The 26,455-nt window shown below is 47.2% G+C and overlaps 1 protein-coding gene across 1 annotated transcript in view; it reads right to left on the reverse strand.

Moving 5' to 3' along the window:
• CD34 (CD34 molecule) overlaps positions 1-9,822 on the reverse strand; it is a 154,435-nt gene extending 144,613 nt beyond the window's left edge. The window contains exon 1 of the mRNA XM_075335731.1: positions 9,655-9,822. Coding sequence (XP_075191846.1) covers positions 9,655-9,727 — 73 coding nt within the window. The 5' untranslated portion in view covers positions 9,728-9,822. The remainder of the gene's footprint in view (positions 1-9,654) is intronic.
• Between the last annotated feature and the right edge of the window lie 16,633 nt (positions 9,823-26,455).

A 26,455-nucleotide genomic window follows, 5' to 3' on the forward strand; every position in this document is an offset into this window, starting at 1 on the left:
GCATTGCCGCTGCAAGAAATCACTAAGACCATGTCACACGGTGTTTGACTAAAAACTTGCCAAGTTTCAGGACAACTTCTGAGGCTGTGCACATAGCAGAGTCAGACACACCACACAATAGTGCTTTTGAGTTGCACAGACAGGCTCCAGCGTTGACCAGATGTGCTCTTGTTAATAATCGGTTTACTTTGAAAAACCAAAGGCAGATTGTTGGAATAGTATCTTTCTTTCAAAGTAGGGGACACATGCTCTTGCAGTCGCAATTTGATGTCTTAATATCAATTGGTTTATAAAGGAATATCACAGTGATGAAGGACAAGTGTCAGTTCCAGGTCATAAAGAAGATTTGACATTTTACGTACCACCTACTGCACCTGCCCTCAAAAAGAAGAGAGACGCCTACATGACCAGAAAATGTGTAACATATCATCCTCCTCCTCCCCACCTCTCCAACACATGGGACTCATCTCCGGAAAGATAGAGCGCAGGCGAGTCGGCATTCTATACCACCTACAGAGTCATTTATACCAACGTCATAAACACGGGAGCATATAAATTATATATGTGTTAATCTGAAAATATGTTTCCACTGTTAAAGAAAGGTGCAAATCACTTTCCGATTTGGTTTGAAAATTGGTGTTAGGTTGGTCTGGAAGTTCAATCAACAAGGAGTGTGAGAAGGATGAAGTGTGTCTTAATATTCCCCTGTCCAAGCACATCACCTCAAAATGGGTCTTGATGGTATTATAATAAGGTCTAGGAGGAAGTAAATGTTAAAAGTGGGGAAGATGACCAACTCTCCAGGCTCCCAGGGGAAAGGGAGTAGAGAGGCTGAGAACGCATTCCTTTGAAGGCCAGACATGATCATCCCCAAAATGAGACACTCTGAAGCAACCCCTGATTAGCCAAGCACAAAAGATTTTATGTTCTAACCCTGGGGAAAAAAAGTAGATTACCCAAAATAGGTAACATAGTTGAAGATAATGTTAAGATATGAATGGACCACTGGATGAGTACAGCAAGTGAGGGTGGCCTCAATCCTGTGATGAAATTTAAGGGTTTTCATCAAAGAGAAGTTCAACCAAAGAATAGCAGTCAGAGGGCTTATGCTAAAGATTTGCTCAATCCCAACCCAGGCTTTCTCTCTCCCATTCCTACACCAATCCAGAATTCTAGAGAGGTGAGCAAGGATATGCCCCTTGAGGACTTAGAACAATATAGTGTGTTTCTGCTGATGCAGGGAGGATTACCACTCCATATGAATTTAGTTTCAGCTGATGCAAGTATCCTGAATAAGAACGAGGTAACTCCAATCAGAAGGGCTTGAATGACATTTAGGATCCTCAAAAGGATATTCACCTTAAAGAATGCAATTCTACCAAACCATGTAAAAGCATTGCTCACCCATCTTGAGCAGTCCTCCTCTACCGAATGAAGAATTTTAATGAAATTAAGAGAATATGTCAAACTTATGTCTCTTAGTAACAATATCTCTAATTATTTTATAGCTGAATTAGCCCATTTGAAGTTGAAAGCAGTTTTCAGAGGTACTAAAATAGAAGGAGAGGTGTTAAGGTTCAAAGGCTCAGATTTAGAAAAGTTGATTTTAAAATTAGATAGACCATTGTATGTACAGAATTCTAGCATTAAGTTTGGGAGTGATGAATGAAGAAAAGCAGATCATCTTCATAAGCCGCAATCTTGTAAGAGAATCCACGAATACAAGGACGCATGATATTCATGTTGGACTGGACCTTTCTGAGGAATGGCTCTAATGTAAGTATAAAAATTAAAGGAGATTGTGGGCATCCTTAATGTGTAATGTTGCAAATAGCAAATTCCCTAGACAAGACCCCATTTATCTTTACTCTGGCAGTCGGCTTTGTGTGTCTAAAAGCCATTTAAACCACAAATGGACCAAGTTATTAGCAGAATTTTAGGGAGCCTATGATTAGATTTGTGCCACCTAAATTGTGGGCAGCTTGAATAGGAGTCTGGCTTAGGGATTGCAGCCAGAGACAAGATACTGTAGCTTGCAAACTCGGCTGGGACTATCGTAAGAGACTTGACTAGTTTCATGACATCCCCAGCCAGCTTCTTTCTGTACCCTCCAGTTGATTGATAGGTCTCTCTTATGTGTGACAAAGGGAGAGACCTGATAATCTTTTAGAGCACGGTGGGAAGAACCTAGACTAGCCATGTCTCTCCCTATAGTCCCTGGCCGGATTTGCAAACTATCTTTTCTCTGAAATGCTGTTTCAGTTGAAAGCTTCCCTCTAAAAGATATTATTGGAGGTTATCTGCAGAAGTAAGCGTGCCACAGTATCAGACATGGCACAGCATTGTGACAAAACACCGCAGAGGCAGTGCTGCTGTCTGGAGCACAATGGCCATTTCTTCATGCTGACTGGTATAAGTCCTTAGGTTGGGCCCCAACTCATTAAACATTAATGACCTATGATTAGCGTAGGCCATCAATGTATATTCTGGAAAAAACATCTTAAGTGCCTTGCAACATAAATACATGTAAGTTATGTTATGTTGTCTTGGAATTTTGGTTGCAAAAGGAGCCCCTGTTATCTTCTGACTTTTTACTGTGATATGTGATGTTTCGATCCTTCATTATGGCCATTTTAAAGCTGAAAAAAAACATTTTAACATTTTTCAATTGCTACACGTTTCTCCACAAGCATGGACCCTCTTTATTAAAGTTTATGGGGACAATGACCATTCTTCTAAAAGGGAAAAGTCATAGGGCAGCACATTACTGCTGCAATTATTTGTTCCGAGGTGCACTCCTCCTACAAGAGTAGCACTCCTTCCATCTTTCCTGACCTGCTCTGCCCATCCCTGTCAGGCACTATAATGGGCATGGCAATGCATAAGAGGTGGTCATGATTCATTAATGCATCGGATAACAAAAAAATGTTGGAAAGCTACATTTCACTAACAGGTTTAACCTTTAAATTTTGCATATTAAAATTATATTTTTTCAAAAGCTGCATAATCACAACAATAATTAAATTCACAGAATATTAAAATGATACCCTCAGCAGCTAGGTAATTAATTTAGTTATATTCACTAACACAATATGTGCCTCAAAAAGTGAGGTTAGAAGACAACTGGGAATATCGTAAATCTCATTAAAGGCTAGCAATACTATAGGTTGTTTTATAAACAGAAACAAATGCTCCAAAAGTCCACCCAACATTTTTCACCAGTTTTGCGGCATCATCAGGGGACGGGACAATGGTGTGATTCACACTGTCTCAGAAATCAGTGCAGTTCCTTGAGGTGTAATTTGCACCTTTCAGACAAAAATCTATGGCATAGTCAGTGGATACACATCAATGTCTAAGATTCTTATTATTTATTTATAGAGCACCATTGGTTCCATGGTGTTGTACATTAGAATGGGTTACATACAAAATACAGATATAACTTACAGTAAACAAACTAACAATGACTGACTTGTACAGAGGGGAGAGGGCCCTGCCCTTATGGGCTTAGATTCTACAGGATAATGGGTAGTAGACAGTAGGTCGGGAGGGGGTGTTGCGGTAGCTCAGGTGGTAATGAGGTGACAGTGGGGCCATTGCTGGCTTTAATATTTCTTGAAAAGATGGCTTTTCAAGTTCCAGTTTGAAGCATTCGATTGTAGACGATAATCGGACGTGTTGGGGCACAGAATTCCAGAGGATGGGGGAATACTCAAGAGAAGTCCTGGAGGTGGTTGGATGAAGAATGGATAGTGTGGAGGAGAGAAAGAGGTCTTAAGGCCGCTTTACACACTGCGATCTCGCTAGCGAGATCTCTAGCGTGCGTACCCGCCCCCATCGGTTGTGCGTCACGGGTAAATCGCTGCCCGTGGTGCACAACATCTCTCGGACCCGTCACACTACTTACCTGCCTAGCGATGTCGCTGTGACCAGCAAACCACCTCCTTTCTAAGGGGGCGGTTCTTTCGGCGTCACAGCAACGTCACTAAGCGGCCGCCCAATAGAAGCGGAGGGGCGGAGATGAGCGGGACGTAACATCCCGCCCACCTCCTTCCCTCCTCATTGCCGGCGGCCACAGGTAAGGTGAGGTTCCTCGTTCCTGCGGTGTCACACATAGTGATGTGTGCTGCCTCAGGAACAACGAACAACATCGTACCTGCAGCAGCAACGATATTTGGGAACTGAACAGCATGTCAACGAGCAACAATAAGGTGAGTATTTTTGCTCGTTAGTGGTCGCTCGTACGTGTCACACGCAACGATGTCGCTAAAAAGGGCGGATGTGCGTCACGAATTCCGTGACCCCCAACAACATCATGTTAGCGATGTCGTTGCGTGTAAAGCGGCCTTTAGGAGGGCTTGAGATTATGTGATGCATTAGACTGGGAGATTAGTTTGTAGATGTATGGAGGAGACAGATTATAGAAACCTTTGTAGGTTAGTGTTAGTGGTTTGAATTGCATACGCTGGGGAATTGGGAGCCAATGAAGGGAGAAGCAGAGGACTAGCAAGGCGAAGGGTGGATTAGTCGGGCAGCAAAGTTAATGAACAAGTGGAAAGGTGTGAGTGCATTAGCAGGGAGGTCACAGAGGTGGATGTTGTAGTAGTTGAGGCTGGAGATGATGAGGCCATGCACTAGCATTTTCGTTGATTGGCAGTTGAATGGATGGATTGTGAATATATATTTGAGTTAGAGGAAGCAGGAGGTGGTGAGACCCTGGATGTGCAGTTTGAAGGACAAGGCAGAGTCAAGAGTTACTTCGAGACAGTGGACTGGGGAGGGCATGATGTCATTTATTGTAATAGATAGTTCAGGTAGGGTAGATAAGTGGGATGGAGGAAAGATAAAGAGTTAAATTTTGTCCACATTGCGCTTTAGGAAGCGAGAGGAGAAAAAGGAGGATATGGCCTCCTCCCAGAGAGGTGGGATCTGGGTCAGAGAGGTAGATCTTTTTGTCATCAGCATACAGGTGGTACTAGAAGCCACGGCACTTTTTGAATTGTCGCAGTCCAAAGGTACAGAGAGGGTGGGATGAAGAGGTAGTGTGGGAGTTGGAGATCCTAAAAGTGTGGTTGGAAAGGTATGAAGAGATCCAGATGAGGGCAAGGACTTTGTATACAAAGGAAGAGAGGATCTGTAATATGAGAGAGTGGTCAACAGTGTCTAAGTCAGATGACATGTCTAGCAGGAGACCTGTCTGTTAGCTTTGCAGAAAGTCATTAGAAATTTTGTTCAGGGCATCTTTGGGTGGAATGGTGGGGTTGGGAGCTGGACTGTAGATTGTCAAAGAGTAAGTTAGATGAATGGTGGGAGGAAAATTTAGCGTGGATGTGCTGTTCAAGGTGTTTAGAAGTGAACGGGAACAGCGATATGGTGAGACAGCTGGTAATAGGGGTCTGGCCATTTTTTTTTTAGGATAGGTGTGATTGTGTGTGGCATGTATGAAAGCAGAAGGGAAGGTATCAGAGGTTAACCATAGATTGAAAAATTGGGTTAATGCAGGGATAAGCGTGGTGGTGAGGTTGGGGAGAAGGTGGGATGGGATCGGGTCAATTGCACAAGTGTTGAGGTGTGATTTGGAGAGAAGATGAGTAAGCTCTCCAGTGATGTTGAGGAGGAAAGTTCTGGGGAGGGCAGTGGTCTGTTAAATTTAGAAGTTTTGGTGGTTGAGCAGAAAAAACTTACCTTTTTTTGGTGGATCTTATTTTTGACATGTGGCAAAGCCTTCTGCAAAGATGAGGGAGGTTAGAGGGAGCAGTAACGGGCAGAGCAGGTAGTTAAAAGTGATGAATAACTTTTTGGGGTTGTGATAAAAGACGATATGTGGGTATTGAAGTAATACTTAACAGAGGTGAGGGACATTCAAAATGTGAAAATTGCTTTTTTGAATGTAGTGAAGTCGTCTTGCGAGTGCCTTTTCTTCCAGTGCCGCTGAGCAACTCTAGACAATTGCTGAAGATTTTAGTTAGTTTATTGTTTCAGGATTGTCTATTGATTTGTCACACTCTGCCATGCATGAGAAGGGCGACCGAGTCAATAGCTGATGCCAGCTTGGGGTTGTAGAAAACGGTGGTGCTATCTATATCATGGAAAGAAAATATGGAGGACAATGGTAGAATAGAGTCAGGGAGTGTGTGAAAGTTTAGGTGTGGAAAGTCTCTGTGGGGTTATGCTAGTTTATGGAAAGATGTGGTTCAGGTCAGGAGGGCAGGAATGAGAAAGTGAGTAGATTGAGGTCAAATATGGTGAGATGGGAGGTTGTCAGGTTAGATAAGGAGCAGAGGTGGGTGAAGATAAGATCTAATATGTGCTGGTCTGTGTGAGTGGCTGTGGAGCACCACTGAGTAAGACCAAAGGATGAAGTGAGGGACAGGAGTTTAGATGCTGCTGAGTGGCGAGTGATAGGAAATCCAAGTTCACTAAACAAAGTTTTCATATCTATCACTCTTAAAGGAGGAGTGAGTTATGTAGATGGTAAAAATACTGCTAATATAATTCACAAATGTTTATGTTAATGTTTTGGGGAATGTACGGTATTTAAGAAACTACTGCTGATAGAACCAATTTTACCGTACGAGTAGTCATAGAGCAATGTTTTGCAAACTTTTCAAGTCAAGCACCATCTAGTGACAAAAAGTTCCAAACTTTAACGCCAAAGAAACAATCAGTTATAAACATTAACAAAGTAATTCACTGGTAAGAGTACCACCAGGAGCCTCCATCAGCAGTTCCATAATTTTGGACTGGATAAATACATAGCTTAGCTGACAGCACTAGTTGTCCTGGTACAATGAGGAATATCTCAATGAAATTATGACAGACTTTCTTATGTCACTAGGGTATGTCGGGGACACTGTTAGGGTATGTGCCCATGTAGCAGATGCAGATGTGCATGTTTTGGCAGGAAAAACGTAGCAGAAAAAATGCTCGTTTTTATCGCATTTTCACATTGTTTCATGTTTTTCCCATTAGTTTTTTTAGTCATGGTGATCGTGGGGGTTTCAGGCGCTGTTACCCCATGATCGCCACCGGGTATCCGGCGGATGTTACAGCTTGGAACCGGCTTACACTGCCCCAAGCGGTGCCTGCGCCGCTCCCGGTAGTTTGACCCCCTGAATACTGCACAGCATTCAGGAGGCAGAGAGAGGGATCGCTTACCTCTCCCTGGTGATCGGGTCCCTGTAATGCAATCACAGGAACTCAATCACTGCCATGGCAACCCTGGGTCGTTACCCTGACAACCCAGGGTTACTGAGCCATGGAGAGACTCACACACCATGCCGGATGCAAGGTGTGTGAGGCAAAGTGTCAGTGCTGCGAGTGCAGCACTGATAGATATAATCCACTGCAGTGATCGAGCATGAGCACTGCAGGGGATTATATCCACAGGGAAAAAAGAAAGAATTGACATGCTGCAGCTTTGTTCTGCACCAAAATCTGCAAGGAAAAAATCTGCAACACGTGCACAGCAAGTCAGGATTCTCAGAGAATTTGCTGGAATGTGTTTTTCCTTGCAGTATTGATTAAAATCTGTAAGAAAAAACACATGAAAATATGTGAAAAAAAACACAGCCTTAGGGGTCCCATAAACATTTGGATGAACTCACCAATATCAATAAGTTCATTGTACAGCACCACGGTATACAAGATCAATACAGCCCCACTATATACAAATTCCTTTATGTATACAGGGTGTAGCTTAAACCCTATTGTGTATAGACCCAAGACCGGAGCCCACTGTATACAAACTCCCTTATATATACAGACTGCAGACCAGACTGTACTGTACATCGACAACAGACTAGACCTCACTGTATACAAAGTTGCCTAATTATAAAGAGAGCTGACAAACCCCTAGATCCAAGACCAAATCCTACAGTATGTAGACTCCCCTATCTATAAAGACCTCATACTTTTCAGCAACATCTCTTTTGTGCATGACCCTTTGATACTTCACTCTTACTCCAGCGTTCTGAATTCTATGCTGCACTCTTGTTGAATGGATGTTGGCTTTACTACCCTGCTTGCAACACACCCAGCCTCTCCCACTCAGTCCTGACACCTTCACAATGGCTTCCCTGTGCACCTTTCTGTGTTCAATGGGGTCTCAACTCTTCTGGTGACCTTCGACCCACTCCAATCTTGATGAATCATACATCTCTATGGTAGGTTGGTTACTTCCTTTTATTTGGGCAAGAAGATTTGCTGTTCCTCTCCAACTAGCATTACCCAGCTTATTTTATTTGTAGCGTGTACCCCTGAGGATGCAAAGCGTTTCGCCAGTGATCCGCATACACTAGCTTGAGAATTACTGCCACAGACATCTACATACTATATATACTATATATACTGAACAAGCTGAAGAAGGATCCAGCAAGGCAGAATGACTCCAAAGGGCAACAAAAGTTTTTTGGTTTTTTTTCTCTGACTTTATTATCTAAGAATAAAAAATTCCAGAGCTCTTGACAAGTTGTTAAGTGCAAGGTATATGGAGTATGGACTACGCGTTTCGGCGGATGCAGCCGCCTTCTTCACGGTCCCAAGACCGTGTTTTGTCTTGGGACCGTGAAGAAGGCGGCTGTGTCCGCCGAAACGCGTAGTCCATACTGCATATACCTTGCACTTAACAACTTGACAAGAGCTCTGGAATTTTTTATTCTTAGATAATAAAGTCAGAGAAAAAAAAAACAAAAAAAACTTTTGTTGCCCTTTGGAGTCATTCTGCCTTGCTGGATCCTTCTTCAGCTTGTTCTACATATCTTGGAAGTCTCCCACTTCGGGTCCGTGCAATAAGGAGAACAAGGACGCCGGGGCTTGAGCTCAGACAGGTGAGCTGGTCTACAACCTTTATTTCAAAATACTATCTATACATACTATATACTATACTATATACTATATATATATATATATATATATATACTATATTCATACTATACATTATACTATAGACATACTACATACATATTAATACTTGTTTAATGTATGACATTATAAAATCATACTATCAATAATGGCACAATCATTGAATGGGGCATATTAATTAATGCACTTGTATGAAATATAGTGATCCGGTTATGCCCCATTTGTATCAAGCCGGCCAACAATTTTTCCGACACATACAAATTAGACGTAATTTTTGATAAAGAGGAGATGGCCAACAATTTCAGCATATACTCTGCAATTTACGTGCAAAATAATCCCACTGCCCTTCTGCACAACGAGACAGTGAGATATTCCAGGCACATTTCTGTATAAATCAGCACCAGACTCAACAACTAAATTGATGAATGCATTGAACATTATACAAAAAAATCCATAGGCTCTAAAGTACAGTTATGTTGTTCACTTGGGATGGTACACAGACTACGGAAACTATAATGCAAATACCAAGGTATATAAAGATACGCAATAAGTTTGACCCTAAGAGTAATATGCATTTAGACTACTAATCTGTATCCACAAAACACCTTTATAATGTATAAAAGTAAAAGAAAGAGAAGTAAAAGGAATGCATGTTTTGTAAACATTGTTTACTAAGTCATTATTGCATTCCAAGTTTCTGTCCAACTATATAGATTTCCAGTACTACCCACAAGAAAGACACAATGGAGTTCTGCTCTACAATGAGTTATCCACATAGGTACTGCTACTCACCAAGCCAAGTCAGGATGCTCATCAGAAGGAGGATTTCCCCCTTTGTCCAGGTTCTGAGATTGCAGGGAAGCATCTTTTGTCTGTTAGTAGTCTGAGCAGAAGGAGCCAGGTCCTGGGTTGCAGTGTCCTACAAGGTCAGAGCTGCAGTGAGAGTGTTGTGTGTGTTCCAGCCTCCAGCACTAGTGAGGTGGAGTTACAAGGGTCCCATGTTTCATATGATATGTTTATGTGCCCCCCACCCTAAAGCTATTACGTAAAGTAGGGGGAGGATTAACGTTTCATGCAAGGAAATCTACTACTTCTCCAACTTAAACACTCCACAGAACAGTAAATATCACCCCTGGATTGAGCGTGATGATAATTCTCAGCATTTTCCATTCATTATCGAGGAATCCTGGACTTCATACATTTAGTATATTGCTATGTATTGTGTATATAACTAAAGAATTCAGATTAGTTATATTCTACAAGAATAGGTTTTACACTTTCATAGGGGACTCATAGCTGGGTTATCAACTGTCCAGAAATTCCAGGACTGTCCGTAAATATGGCACTTTTTTGCCTTGTCCGTAAAAAAAATATTTTTTTTTGAAGCTGAAGAAACTTATATAGATCATTTTACCGTTTACAGTGACTTCGGCTGATGTCTTCTTATCGGAATTATGGGCTGTAGACATGTATCACTGATAATCATAATGATTTATTATGGTTTTCCAATGTGACCCTTAAAAAATATTGTCTGTCCATGATTTTTTAATAAGCTGACCAGAAAAAATAAAACGTCAAGTTAGCAACCCTGACTTATACCATGTTTTTCCAAAAATAAGACACTGTTTTACACTTTCTTTGCCCCAAAAAAGTGCTAGGGCTTATTTTGGGGGTAGGTCTTCTTCTTGGAGAAACATGGTTGGGGGTAACTTTACCCCTCAAAAAAGCGGACCCCCTTCCCAGGAGACTCATACTTAAAAGACCCGGACAGCTGCATGGCTCTCATGTCCTGCAGTGATCTTTAGTGAGTTGATACACACAGCACTTCTGGGGTGGCGCTCAAGTAGGGTCCAAAACCGTCTCAAGTAGATGTAGAAACTTGGCACTCAAGATCAATGTGAATAGTGTTTTTTATTGTGAAGAAATTGTAGGACCAGCACAAGCACAGACGTTTTGGTCAAAGATCTTCACCAGTGTGCGTGCAGAGGGTCCTCAGAAAGTATACTTGGCAAACATATAATTGCCACATAGACAGTGGTGGACACCGCATCATACCCAGCTACTCCGTTTGCCAAGTTGCTATGGTTTCTGAGGACCCCCTGCACGCACACTGATGAAGGTCTTTGACCGAAATGTCTGTGCTTGTGCTGGTCCTACAAGTTCTTCCAACAACTCTTTTTCGTTTTTCATCAAAATAAGTGCTGGTGTTTAGTTGGGTATCACTGAAAAACAAAACAATTTCATTGTTGTTTTGTATTCACAATGTTCAATCTGTGATAAAAATGACCTGATAACTTGGTTCTATGGGTCAGTGCCGCTATGGTAATGTCAAATTTTTATAATTTTTTTTATTTTAAAGCTTTTATTTTTCTATTGATAAGTTTTCTTGATGCGGTTATTCGAAACATGCACATGCACAGGGATAAGTACAATAATCATAAACAAAACAAGGCACAGACTGATACAGGAGGAGAGAGGATCCTACCCACAAGGGCTCACCGTCTACAAGGGATGGGTAAGGATACAGTAGGTGAGTGTATAGATGGTCGTGCAGCGCTATATCAGACTGACTGTTACGGCAGGTTGTAGTCTTGTTGGAAGAGGTGAGTCTTCAGGTTCCTTTTGAAGCTTGTCAAGGTAGCCAAGAGTCTAATATGTTATGGCAGAGCATTCCAAAGTATGGGAGATGCACAGGAGAAATCTTGGATGCGATGGTGGGAAGAGGAGATGAGAAGGGAGTAGAGAAGGAGATCTTGTGAGGATCAAAGGTTATGTGCAGGTGAGTACTGAGATACTAGGTCACAGATGTAGGGAGGAGACAGGTTGTGGATGGCTTTGTAGGTCATGGTTAGTCTTTTGAACTGGAGTCGGGCAATGGGAGGCCAGTGAAGGGATTGGCAAAGAGGAGAGGCCGAGGAGTAGTGGGGGGACAGGTGGATTAGTCAGGCAGTATAGTTTAGAATAGATTGAACGGGTGCGAGACTGTTGAAGGTGCTGGAGCTCAAGAAGGCTTGGATGTGTGGCTTCAAAGAGAGATCAGAGTCTAGAGTTACTCCCAGGCAGCGAGCACATAGGACTGGGGAAAGTGAGCAGCCATTGACATTGATGGATAGGTCGGTTGGGGGCGTTGAGTGAGGAGGAAAAATAATTCTATTTTTTCCATGTTCAGTTTTAGAAATCGAGCAGAGAAAAAGTTTGAAATAGCAGAAAAACATTGTGAAATTCTGGTTAGTATGGTCAGGTCCAGAGAGGTAGATCTGCGTATCATCAGCGAAGAGGTGATACTGAAAGCCGTGGGACTCTATGAGCTGTCCCAGGCCGAAGGTATATATGAAGAACAGCAGGGGTCCTAAAACTGAACCTTGGGGGACACCAACAGATAGGGGGCGAGATGAGGAAGTGGTGTAAGAGTGGGAGACGCTGAAAGTTTGCTCAGTTAAGTATGAGGAGATCCAAGATAGCACCAAGTCTGTGATGCACAGAGACAAGAGATTTGTTGTAGAAGGGAATGGTCTATTGCGTCAAAGGCAGAGAACAGGTCCAGGAGGAGGAGGACAGAGTAGTGTTGCTTGGCTTTGGCAGTTAGTATGTCATTGGTAACTTAAGTTAGGGCAGTTTCAGTGGAATGATGCGATTGGAAGCCAGACTGTAACCAGTCAAAGAGGGAGCAGGAGGAGAGATGTGAGGACAGTTCAAGATGGACATGCTGTTCCAGTACTTTTGAAGCATAGGGGTACAAGTGATATGGGGCGATAGTTTGACACAAGGGAAGGGTCAAGGAAGAGCTTTTTGAGGATGAGTGTGATGGAGGTGTAGCGCTCCTGAACCCCTCAGGGCACTACTAGGTACTGCATCCTGACAAAGATGCAGAGCCTACCCCCAGGGACCTGGAAGACCAGTGCTGATACCACCAAAACACATAACATCCCCAGTTTCCCACTCCCCATTAGGGATGATGACTAGTCCGGGACTCAATGGATGGCCACCCAGAGGTGGAGCCAGTCCACTAGAAACCAACTCGGTGGGAGGGGAGAAACGCAGTTAGACAAGAGAGTCCGGTAGTGACAGTTAAAGGGGACAGACGTGTCTCCAGACAGGGTCATGTAACAGTGACCTAGGTGGCAAGGAGAGTGGTTGCCATACAGCCAGGTACCTCTGAAACCAGAGCACCGACGGGGCACAGGGCCCTAGGTTAAGCGACAGCTTCAGGCAACCTGACAAATACCTGCACAGTGAGTGAACCTTCATGGACCTCACAGACCCAAGAATCCGGGGTCACCAGCAGTAAAGATTGAGCCAGGGTCCCCCCCCTTGGAACCAGGTGACAGGGCTGGGCACTGTGAGCTAACAGGCAGCCAACTGGGAAGAAAGGGACCAGACCTGGGGGAGGAGAGAGTGACCTGGGAAATGTGGCTAGTCAGCGAAAGACAGGAAGAGAGAAAGGAGTTGAGTTGAGGAAAGGAGTGAGAAGTGAGCGGTAGCCTAAGGACAGGTGTCAAGACAGACAATGGAATCTTGAGACACAGTGAAAGTAGCAAAAAACCCACAAAGACCTGAGTAGAAAGATCAGCCACTCAGAGGAGAAAGTAGCTGGAGAGCGAGAGAGCAAGCTCCAAGGACAGAGGGATTCTGTGGGGTGGACATCCAGGGCTCCCAGTACTTTGCACGAACGGGGTGCAAGTCCCAGAACAGATCAGGACTTCAAGCCATCTGTTAACTCTGCCAGGCGGGTGGGTTTTCAGGACTCATCTGCCACCACTAACATCCGAGGTAACAGCAACAAAGGGAGGACCGGGACATGTTCCCTTAAAGAGTTCAAGCTGCCTGCGGCAGGACCCAGACACCAGACGGACATGCAGGAGCTCCACACCAGGAAGGACCGACAAATACACCAGAGTGCATCGGTCGGAGAGTAGCACCAGGTTGGCTGGCACAGCTATAGAGGATTCGGGTGCACCTGGGATCCAGCACGTCTTCAGGTTGCGAACCCAGCAGTAAGTAAAGACAATAAAACTGCACTCTCCTGTCTGGACTGGTTTATGGCCGCATACCACGAGTGGCGTATTGGGACTATATTTTTCTTTTTCTTTTCTTTTTATTTAAAACTGGTCGACGGTGCCCCCGGATCCGGAACCCCTCGAGCCATGGACCGTCCGGATCCGAGCAGCCCGGCTGCCCCGGGGCGTAACATTATTATTATGCATAATACATATTGAGATAGGATCTTAAAGTTGGGAAAAACCCTTTAAACATGTTGCCGATGACATCCAATTTCAAGCACCAGACTGTTTTAGACAAACACAGTTGTCTGTGGGCACCAAAGATCCAAAAGTCATCACTTCTTTTATCACGTCATACCTTCTTTTATCATTTTTAGATTATTTCCTGTTTCTGGTAGACAATTATGTAAATCACACCTCCTTTTCAGGCATTCTTTAGGGACATTACCAAATTCATGCCTGTCTACATTTAGGGTTTTTTGAATTGGTGATTTGAAAAAGCGTTTTTGGTTATTATAGTAATCTTTTTTCATTATAGAAATAATTGGGTAGAAGGTCTTTTTTTTCTTTATAGCCAGTGACACTAAGTTTTATAGAAAATTTTGAGAACCTTATAGTATAACTGCTTTTTCAAGTAACTTTTCAGAATAAGCTGCGTTGTCTATATGCACTAGCGCTGTCCATTATAAGACTTGTATCCTGCAGTTTCATCATTTTTTCCCTCAGCAGGCTCTATCTTTTCATTTGCAATTGACTCTGAGCAGGTAGGAGGAAACTAGCTGCTGTGGTTTCTGATATAAACAGCAAAGCATACAGGGATAGATTCCCACTCATCATTCCTTATTAATGATACAGCAATCCAGAGCTGTTTAAATGTGAATTCATATCCAGAGTGAGGTAAAAGACTTGTTAGAACGCTCAGAACAAACTTTCTGTGTCTCCCTCTTCTTATTTCCTCACTGTGCTCCTCAAACCTCTTTACCACTCTCCATTGAGTATAATATACTGTGTAACCTGACCCTTGAAAGTACTGGCACTGCATATTATCTTGAGCAAGATGGAGTTGAGCTGTTGTTTCACACAAGTTCATGAGGAAGGGGCGGATATGAAGAAGTAGCTTATAAGTGGAAAAAGAAGGATAATTATCTGATAAGATATATAACATAGTATCTTATATTCACATTTTACTATTGATGTATGCAAGGTTTGTTGAAAACACACGTCCTTTCCAAATTGACTATGCATAAGATAGCAGTCAAAAGAACACTTAGCCTATGTTCACACAGAACGTTTTTGCAGCGTTTTTTTCCTGACCAAAACCTGACCTTGTGGCATGATGTCTCCTGGGAGTCATCTGCGGGTTTGGTGCAGTTTTTGTGGCGTTTTTACAGTGTTTTTTATGTGATGTCAAGACCAGCAAGGGTTTAAGAGTATCCGAGTGCTGGGCCGGGCTGGTATTGACCTGTATCCAGCACTTGGGTAGTGAAAAAAAAAGGGAGGTAAAAAAAAGTAAAGCAAGGGGGCTATACTTACCAGTCTCTAGTAAATAACTAGAGTGTATGGGCTCTTTTCAGGTATGACGTCTTCAACAGGCCTCTATGATATGGAGAGCAGGGGGCGAAGCATGATTGTAGTAGAAGGAGGAAAACATAGCCAAGCTCACTAACCCAGCTAGTCACGCCCACTAACCCAGCTGGTCACGCCCACTAACCTGGAAGGAGCCCATACATTCTTGGATCATCTGTACCTGCTCCCGCAGCCCCTCCTACTTCCGGCGCCGCTTATTAGCCTCATGCATATTCACTGCTTCCCCCCTCTCCCTACACTGGAGTCTGCAGATCTATTTGTACAGTAAAAAATAAATAAATAAAAAAAATGAAGTGGGGTCCCCACATATTTTGATACCCAGCACAGATAAAGCCTACAGCTACAGGCTTCAGTCTCCAGCTGTGTGTTTTATCTTTGCTGGGTATCAAAATAAGAGGAACCCCATGCTGTTTTTTTTTGTTTTTTTTATTATTTAATTAAATAATTAAAAAAAAAACACAGCATGTGGTCCCCCCTATATTGATACCCAGCCAAGATAAAGCACACAGCTGGGAGCTGGTATTCTCAGGCTGAGAGACCCAGCCTAAAAATATCAGCCTGCAGCCGCCCAGGACTGGCGCATCCATTAGATGTGACAATCCCAGCACTTTACCCGGCTCTTCCTGAATTGCTCTGGTGCGGTGGCAATCGGGGTAATAAGGAGTTAATCGCAGCTCATAGCTGCGACTAAGCCCTAGATTGGTAATGGCAGGCATGTATGAGACACCCCCATCACCAATCTATAATAAGTGAAAAGAAATAAACACAAAAAAACGAAAAAATCCTTCATGTGAAATAAAATACAAAAAGTCCCCTCATTCTACACTTTATTAACCCCATAATCACCCCTGCAGATCCGACGTAATCCACATGAGGTCCCATGGCGAATCAGCTCTGCTACATCTGAAGATCACAGTGAGCGCCATAGAACTGGACTGCCCGATGTGGGTTCTAGAGAATGAATGAGCCTCATGATCAGCGGTCAGTTCACTCAGGTGATTCCCAGTCACAGCTGGCAATACCTGTGTCCGTAAATAGTCTGAGTGAGGTCTCCGCTGAAATCGTGGCTCACTCATTCTCAATGCTATACCCGCAGACCGGGCCTGTGATTGGTTGCAGTCAGATGCTGGGGGCGCGTCTGACTGCAACCAATCACAGATGAAAGCAGTGAATATGGAATGAGCGAGGAAGTGGAGGAGCCGCGGAGCATACAGCCACTCCAGGGATTCGGTAAATATACCGCGTCTGCTCCAATTCCCCTATCCCTACCACCATTTAAGTGCCGGCCAGATACCCTGGGTGCATTACGGGCTGGAACCAGGGTTTTAATTAACTCGGTAAGACCCGCTGATCCAGGGTATCTGCCAGTCCACATGTCACTAGGGTGAAAAACTGTAGTAAAAGCGCTGAAAAGAATTGACAGTTTCATTGTTTTCAGAACGTAGCAAAACCGGAGGTACCGTATTTCACAAAACTGTCAGAAAAAATCCTGATGTGTTTGTGTGCCGCCCCAGCAGCGGATCGAACCGCTCGGATCCGGGGGTAGTGTCCATTCGTGGCTCGAGGATCTCCGGACCCCCCCTTAGGGGCCACACTCAAATGTAAAATGAGTATGTGCAGGGGATTTGGTATAGTTCGTGATGCCACCCGTGGTGTGCGGTAATTGGGAGTACCGCCGCTGCCGTTGGGAGTACATGGGGTGATGGAGTGGGGCAGCTAGGTGACATTGCCCTCCATGGGTAGGGGTAGGCCCCGGGACTCTGGATTGTGATGCAGGGACACAGTGCAGGGGTCAGTCAGGTACTCACTCAGCAATGAAGCAGATGCTGACAACAGGGTAAACCAAGTCTCTGAATGCCGCTGCCTCTCAAGGGGAGCTCGTCCGGGTCCCGTCCCCTGCAGTGCTGTTGGTGGTCTTTAACCTGCCTCCTGGCACCAAATTTTAGAGTGTCCATTGTGGTCCGGTAGCTTGGAGCTATCCAGGCCCCGCTCCCCACTGTGACTAAGTGTAGGAGCCTGCTCTCAGGTCTCACGCTTGGGATTGCAGTGGGCTGCTTGCTACTGAAGTCCCATCCCCCTCGTTGCACTAGTGCCCCGATTCTGGAGCTAGTGGGAACGGTCCATAAAGGCCCCGTTCTCCTCAGGTTAATTGCCGGGTTGCCTAAAGCTTCTAACCGACCTAGGGTCCGTGTACCCCGTCGCGCCTTCGGTCCCCGGACTGGTGATAGGACCAGGCTGCTGACCGTCCGTCTTGACAGGTCCAAGGCACCTGTCCTCAATCCACCGCGACCATGGGTCCGACTCCTTTTGGTCCAGACCACCATCTGCGACCTAGTTTTCCTTTCCCCTGGGAGCTCCAACGCCTAGCTTCCTCACAGCTCCTCACAGCTTGAGGGCTACTCAACAACTCTCCACTTCTAACTGACCTTAACACCTCCCACCTCCCTGTCTGACCCCTAGGTGGGCGGCCCTGTTCCTTTTTAAGCAGCCTACTGGTGTGCCTGACAGGTGTGGTGCAAGGTGTAATTAGGATTTGTGAATGCTGGTGGAGGCAGTACTGCAGCATAGAGACCCAGAACTATGGGGGGTTGAATACTGCATTGAAGAGAAAGAGCGTGCAGTACCCTGTGACGACCTGAATAGTCCAGGGGCGTCACATTTGTGTGTGTGTGTGTGTGCACGAGATTTCAGAAATCTCAGAGACTATACAGGGACTGTAAAAAGCAGTGTTTTATTATCATGGATTTGAATAAAACCAATGCAAATCTGCAGCTAAAAAACACTGCAAAAACACCCAGTATGAACATAGCCTTAAAAGGCATATCTACTGATTTTCCCACACACATGAACGTTCAGTTCTGCCTACAAGGCTAAGGAAGCAACAAGATAATTAAATGTTTTTATTTATTTCTATGCTTGCTCACTAATATCATTACAAGGTGCACCTAAACCTGACTAAATTAACAATTTTGCAGGAATAAGGAATTTGTGAGGAAGTTTTAACAAGATTGTCACAGGATGAGGTAAATTGTGTCAAATTTGCTTGTGTCACGCATCTTCAATAATTACATGAAATAACTTCTGAAAATTGTTATGGTAGGGGTAAAAAAATATAAAATTAATTTCCTGGATAGCATATATATTTTTTTGACGCAATTTGTGATGAACTTTGGTGCATTTTAGTTGATAAGTGTCACCCAGTGTGTTTTTGGTGTGTAATCAATGCACCATTTAGTTAAGCGAACTGTTCTTCTGTATCACTCTAGTGTAGAACATCATACACTTATAATTACCCATTGTGTTCACAATAAAAGTTTGAATATTGGCATGAATTACTGGCAGCAAAAGCACAAATACTAGCACAATAAGATATTCGGAGGATGGACTGGTTACTGGATTGCACGGTATTTTTCGGAGAGTGTGTAACATCTATTGGCAGCAGGGATTGCTTCAAGATGCGGAATGTGAAATGACCTCTGCTATAGCCCTTTGACTGACGCATGACCTATCGGTAATTTTACTTATTAAGCTCTACCAGTGCTGCTAATAAATTTTCTTGAGGAACCCAAGACTATGCCCTCCTTGTTATACAAGATAAATTCATTATGTAGAGAAACATAAACATTGCTAATTAGCTTCCTGCATTTCCTCGGAGATCTGGTCACATTATAGTTTCACATTTCAGACACGATATTGTAGGCGAAGGAAATGCAGATTGCCTTGAACAGCCCAGAGTCAACTTGATGCCGTGCAACACAGTGAATATTCTTCATATCCTCTATATGTATGTTTTACAATTGAATTCAGATGAAGCAAGACATGAGTGACTGCGGTAAAAAAAGTGGAAATGGTATGGAAGTTTTCTGCAGTTCTCTGCATCAGCCGTGTACATTCGCGGGAGATCTTTTGCTCCCCTTCATATACTGCTTACATCAGACCGGCGCTAAGAAAAGCTGATCAGCGGGCAGCAGTGGCGCCATGAGTCAAACGCCCAACGATCTCATATTGATGATCTAGCCTAAGGTTTATAGCAATACTATTTGCTCTGACTCTGGTAAAATATAAAGCCTATGGACATTTTTATAAAATGATACCGTCACAAGACATTATGCAGATGGCTGTGAGGTAGAGATGAGTGAACCCAAGGTCATCCCAAGGAACCCAACTCATCATGTGAGCATCACTGTGCCCAGGTACACTCGGTGCTCGTCCCAATGCATGCTCCTTGCAGTGTTGGAACAGCTCGGTAACAACAGCATGATTGGATGTCGTGTGCACCTGTGACGACCTGGCCTATCAGGTCGTCATAGGATATTGTGCAATCTGCCCTTCTGCATGATATCCATCTCCTCCTTGGTTACAGGTCCTTGGCCTTTGGTGTTGCTAAGAACAAGCTAATTAAAATCCTAAGAACACTCTGCACCACACCCACCAGACACACCAATGGGTAGCCTGAAGGGAATAGGGCCACCCACTTGGGCGGTTGGTTTGGGAGGGTCAGGAGTGTCAGGAGTAGGTCAGTCGTGTGGTGACTCTCAAGTGGAGAGGTCAGGAGCTGGCCTCCCTGTTAATACTAGGTGACAGACGTTGGTCTAGACCTGGTAGGAGCTGGAACCCCGGTCACAGGGGATCATGTCAAGGGGCATGGAACTGCCGGGGAGGGCAGCCGGCTGCCTTGAGGCATCTCCTGGCAGGGGCCAGGGCACGACTGGGTACGTGGACCCTAGGCCGGGAAGTAGCTTCAAGCGTCCTGGCAATTTACCTGACGAGGACGGCGCCTTCAAGATCCGTTCTCCATCCGCTCCAAAATCAGGGTACTAGCGCAACGAGGGGGATAGGACTTTCCCAATACATAGTCCAGAAAATCCCAAGTGTGAACCTTGAGAGCAAGCTCACTCCGTTAGCCATATGAGTGAGTGGGACCCGACTAGTTCTATACTACAGGGGCCAACCAGAAAAGAAGGTGCCAAGGGAAAGGTCACAGGCTAACAAACAACACTATCAGGCACGGGACCCAGGCGTGCTCCCTCCTTGCTGCCGCGGTGCTCAGAATTTCGGTTTACAAGTCGTTGTCAGCGTTATTGGACTGAGTGAGTACGCAGTGACCCTTTCCTCTCCAATGGCATCCCCCTCGCACCATCACCGGCATTATCCCCCTACCCATGGAGGGGTTAAACACCTAGCTGCCACTCCACTGCCACCAGGCACTCCCAAAAGCAGCGGTGTTACTCCACCTTACCACACACCGTGGGTGGCGTCACGAACTCGCAACACAAAATCCCCTGTAAATACCCCTCTTTTATTTCGAGTGACCGCGCGACCCCTCCTGGGTCCGGAGACCCCTCAAGCCACTGCGGATCCGGATCCGAGCAGCAGCCGGGCTGCTGACGCTGGGGCGGTACACACCCCCCAAACAATGGAAAATCCTGCCCACCCGCCTCTGAAAGTGATCTGTTTATGGCTGGCTGCATGTAAGAGGAGACCCGAACTACGCAATTAGTGACTTCCATTGGGTTTCAGGTCAAGTCCGACACCCAAACTGAATTTTTCAAAAAGTCTGGCTGAACTCGCCAAACCAAACTTCCACGGGTCCGCTCATCTTTAGTAGAGAGCTATAATATGTCCCTCATACTCTGCTCATAGCCTGCTTTGTATATGTGCCGAATACTCTTGTGACGCCCAGGGCAAGCCAGGGGTCACAGGTCATCACACCACCACACCCTACATCCCAGTTAGGAACACCAAGGCTACTCAAATCCTTGTTGCCTTCCTCCAGGGGCTGGTGTTCACACCGGGGGGTGGGCCAGGCGGTTGGCTCCGCCCACCGAGGAGTTCACAGCCCTGGAGGCGGGGAGAACCAGGCAGATAGAGAAAGGAGGAGGAAGTGGAAAGAACAGAGTCAGCTCAGGGAAGAGCTAGAGTGAGGAAGGAGTAAACAGTGAAGTGGTAGAGGAGCTAAGTGAAGTGAAAGTGAAGTAGTAGAGGAGCAAAGAAGAAAAGAGTAAAAGTGAGCGTAGACAGACCTGAAGTTGGTCCGGCTAAGTGCAGGACAGTGTCAGCAAGGTCAGCAACAGTGGTGATCGTCTGGAGGGGGACTGCTCGGAGGTTGCTGGAAGGACCGCGGAAGGGTAGTGGCCCGGTAGTCTGGAGCAGTATACGAAGGACAGTCAGCACCAGGGCAGGGGCCTCTCGGACCCCGGCAAGGCTAGGAGTCGCCATAATTTGCCGAATCCGTCAGTGAAGGGGACGTCGATCCCCCAACAACCAAGTCCCGACTGAAGGCAACAGTCCAACCATTGAGGAGAGACACCGCCACCGCCAGGGCACCAGTTTCTCAGGGCCAGCGCCTGCGGGCAAAGTAGGGCTTTTCCGGCCCATATCCAAGCCGGGGAGCGGGTCACCGGTGGGAACCCATCGCTACCAACATAGAAACACTAGGTGCAGGTCAAAGGGACATCACCGTTACCTACTGGGAGAGCAAGTGCAGCCGTCCGTGGGAACCGTCTTTCCAGTCGTGTGGTTTACCGAAAAACTGTGTCCACGTCTCAGGCTGAGTGAGTACCACAGTGCCGCAAGGCACAGCGCTGCCCCCGCGTCCCTGCGCCCATCAGCCCTGCATCTCCCATCTCATCACTGGGCCCCGGGATCACCAACCCCTACCCATGGAGGGGCAACACAACAACTGGCTGCTCCATACCATCCTTCCCGGGATCCCCCATACAGAGCAGCGGTGGTGCCAACAAATCACCACAACCGTGGGTGGCGTCACGGACAATAAACAATCCCCACACCCAACAACCCCCTTTCACTCACGGGCGAGGAGCGCCGCTAGAGTCCCCGGGATCCGGCCCACCGCTCGAGCCACCGAGCAGCAGCAGGCCGCAGCAGCCGCGGCAGCCGGACCCGAGCAGCAGTGGGAGAGCGCGACGTCCCCTCCTCCGCCCGCGACAACTTGGCGTCACGAACAGGATCTTACCGCTCTGCCGTTGGGTAGAGGTGCGCCTTGTGACCGCCGGAGGTATCCGGCTGAAAATTTCCAGAAGTCGCCATCTTTTGCGCGAAAAAATCCCGCTCGAGCGTCTTCTCGAGTAGCAGAGGCGCGAAGGCCAAAACTCCGCTCCAATAGAGGAGTGGCCGGAAAGAAGCTAAGGGGGACGCGATGGCGGCTGGCTGCATGTGAAAGCAGCTATAAAAGCAGGGACGCCAGGACTCTGCAGTCACTCCGTTCCTGGAAGAAGTCACTATGTGGATGCCGTCCCGAAACACCGTGGCCCCCGCGCCGGGAACCGCAGCGTGGGTGGAAATCCGAACCGCACAGCTCCACCTAAGGCTGCAGGTCAAGATGCAGCTCCTCTTGGAGGAGTGGGAGACCGACATGGCGGACATTATAGCCACCGTGCGGAGACGCGAGGAGGAAGCGGAGGAAGGGAGGGTGAGTGACCCACGCCCCTATGTCCCCGAGGGACCGGTCGCTGCGGCTGAGGGACCCGGTCCAAGCCCTCTCCCTCCGCTGCCTCCTTCGCCACCCGTCTCGGGGGCCGTGACCCCGCCACTAGGCCCGCTGCCACCGCAACCGGTAGCGATACCCAGCATGCCCGCCCCGGCGGGCCGACCTGTAGCTGGAGCCCGTAGCAAGCCGGAGGTGTTGCCGTGGAAGGCCCCGAAGTCTGCACCGGAGGCAGCCCCTGAGAAGTTCCCCGAGCCGGAGCCGTTGACCCGTTCCGAGCCGAAGGCCCAGCCGCGGAAAGCCCCTGTGCCCATCCCCCACACCTCGGCTGAGGTGGCGCCGGGTTGTCGCTGCAAGGCGGCGCCCAAGGCCAAGACGCCGCGGGACCTGCCGCCCAGAGCCCTGACAGTGGGCAACGTCCAGGATGTCCCGCGAAGCCCGACCCGTGCGCCGGAGCTCGCAGCAGCCCCGTATTGGGACAGGGAGCCGGTACCGCTGGGCCTGGAGATCGGAGAGAGAGAGAGGAAGAAGGCCGAGCTGGTGGCCCGAGCGATAAGGGAGAAGGAGAATCTCCGCCAGGCCACGTTCCGTGTCCGGGGTCCGCTGTACGAGGGGCAGGTGAGGCGGTTTGATGTCCGCCGGGGCTACGGGTTTATTTATGAACCGGGCCTGGAGGCCGAAGTGTTTGTAGCCCGGCGGGATGTGAATGCCCACCTGCCTGAGGAGCACCCCGGCCGTAATCTAATGCCGGGGGATATTGTGCAGTATACCCGGCACTGTGGAGAGAGGGGGTGGTTTGCCCTAGATGCCAAACTGCGGGGCAGCCAGGAGAGCAGAGTGAGTCCTGCACCCCCTCCCTCGGATGAAGCCGAAGAACCGGAGTAGGGCAGCGGATGCCCGCTGCAGCAGTCCCCGTTGGGACCACCTTTGTGTTTGTTGAAAAAGTTTGAAAAGTTTTGAAAATGATAAGCAAAATAATAACCGAAGTTTAACCTGATTAACAATGATTGAACCGGCCGGAGCCGGCACCGTTGTCCCCGTGGGGACCGTTCAGAAAGTTGGCATGGGAACTATCCATGGACAAGCCCGTGAACTTGCAGGGCAACCACAAACGTTAAGTGGCTTGTAAATATGTTGTTTTACCGTACCGTTTTCCACAGTTGCCGCCTCCGGAGAGGCAGGTTGGAGGGAGGGCCCTCAGCAGAGCAGGCTGGGGCCCAGCCACCAAAGGAACCGGTGGCTACCCTCTGGAGGGGAAGGACAGATCCCGCTCGGGTAACTTGTGCTGGACTTGGGTCAAGGGGTGCTGCCTGGGCTTTAGGGGCAGCATCAGGGCCAGGTTGCTTGGGTGGGAGAGAGCGGAAACCGTACCCGTAAAACCGTTTAGTAACGTTTAAGAAATGTGCCTCCCGTTGTGGGATGATGTTATGATTTATATGTTTACTTTTTATACTTTACAGAGAATGGGGCCAGTGTTGGACGGGCAGCCCGCGGACGGTCTGCATTTTGCTAAGGGGGAATGTGACGCCCTGGGCAAGCCAGGGGTCACAGGTCATCACACCACCACACCCTACATCCCAGTTAGGAACACCAAGGCTACTCAAATCCTTGTTGCCTTCCTCCAGGGGCTGGTGTTCACACCGGGGGGTGGGCCAGGCGGTTGGCTCCGCCCACCGAGGAGTTCACAGCCCTGGAGGCGGGGAGAACCAGGCAGATAGAGAAAGGAGGAGGAAGTGGAAAGAACAGAGTCAGCTCAAGGAAGAGCTAGAGTGAGGAAGGAGTAAACAGTGAAGTGGTAGAGGAGCTAAGTGAAGTGAAAGTGAAGTAGTAGAGGAGCAAAGAAGAAAAGAGTAAAAGTGAGCGTAGACAGACCTGAAGTTGGTCCGGCTAAGTGCAGGACAGTGTCAGCAAGGTCAGCAACAGCGGTGATCGTCTGGAGGGGGACTGCTCGGAGGTTGATGGAAGGACCGCGGACGGGTAGTGGCCCGGCGGTCTGGAGCAGTATACGAAGGACAGTCAGCACCAGGGCAGGGGCCTCTCGGACCCCGGCAAGGCTAGGAGTCGCCATAATTTGCCGAATCCGTCAGTGAAGGGGACGTCAATCCCCCAACAACCAAGTCCCGACTGAAGGCAACAGTCCAACCATTGAGGAGAGACACCGCCACCGCCAGGGCACCAGTTTCTCAGGGCCAGCGCCTGCGGGCAAAGTAGGGCTCCTCCGGCCCATATCCAAGCCGGGGAGCGGGTTACCGGTGGGAACCCATCGCTACCAACATAGAAACACTAGGTGCAGGTCAAAGGGACATCACCGTTAACTACTGGGAGAGCAAGTGCAGCCGTCCGTGGGAACCGTCTTTCCAGTCGTGTGGTTTACCGAAAAACTGTGTCCACATCTCAGGCTGAGTGAGTACCACAGTGCCGCAAGGCACAGCGCTGCCCCCGCGTCCCTGCGCCCACCAGCCCTGCATCTCCCATCTCATCACTGGGCCCCGGGATCACCAACCTCTACCCATGGAGGGGCAACACAACAACTGGCTGCTCCATACCATCCTTCCCGGGATCCCCCATACAGAGCAGCGGTGGTGCCAACAAATCACCACAACCGTGGGTGGCGTCACGGACAATAAACAATCCCCACACCCAACAACCCCCTTTCACTCATGGGCGAGGAGCGCCGCTAGAGTCCCCGGGATCCGGCCCACCGCTCGAGCCACCGAGCAGCAGCAGGCCGCAGCGGCAGCCGGACCCGAGCAGCAGTGGGAGAGCGTGGCGTCCCCTCCTCCGCCCGCGATACTCTGAGTCCACCATAGATTGTATTTTGCAGCTGTTTGCCTCTAAAGGATCCCCCTGCAATTACATTTTTCCCACCTCAACAAGCTACCCGCCCACCTTGGGTACCGTTTAACCCTTAGTTAACAAGATATCCCCAGCACCAAAGTGCATTACCCTTTATGTTTCAAACCAAGTGGTTAAATCCACAAGTACACCAATGATTCTTACACAACCCAAAATTTACACAGTATAGGAAATATAAAAAGGCGGAAAATTAGGCAAACGAACACAAATTGGGCAGATTTTTAATATTTTTTTTTGTTTTGTAACCTGTTAAAAAAAGTAGCATAAGCTGTTTATTTAAGAAAGTTACAAAAAAAAAGCATACATTTGTAGAAAAAAAAATGGAAAGGTATACAAAATATGGGGGACAATGGGTATCTCATTTTCCTCACCTTGGCACTGGTTGGTCCTTCGGCAGTGTCAGGGTCTCTCTCAGGGTCTACGGGTCTCTCTCATGGTCTCTGGGTCTCTCTCAGAGTCTATCTCAGGGTCTCCGGGTCTCTTTCAGGGTCTCTCTCAGGGTTTCTGGTCAGAGGATTGTCTGGGTGAAAACAAAAGAAAAGGGAGAGTTACAGAATAAATGCATACATTTCTGAAGAAAAAAAAAAAGGGGAAAAGGCCAACAAAATATAAGGGACAATGTATATCTGGTTTTCCTCACCTTGCCACTGGTTGGTCTTCCGGCAAGCTCAGGGTCTCTCTCAGGTTCTCCGGGGCTCTCTCA

This window comes from Anomaloglossus baeobatrachus, chromosome 2 (assembly GCF_048569485.1).
Source record: "Anomaloglossus baeobatrachus isolate aAnoBae1 chromosome 2, aAnoBae1.hap1, whole genome shotgun sequence".
Classification (NCBI taxonomy): domain Eukaryota; kingdom Metazoa; phylum Chordata; class Amphibia; order Anura; family Aromobatidae; genus Anomaloglossus; species Anomaloglossus baeobatrachus.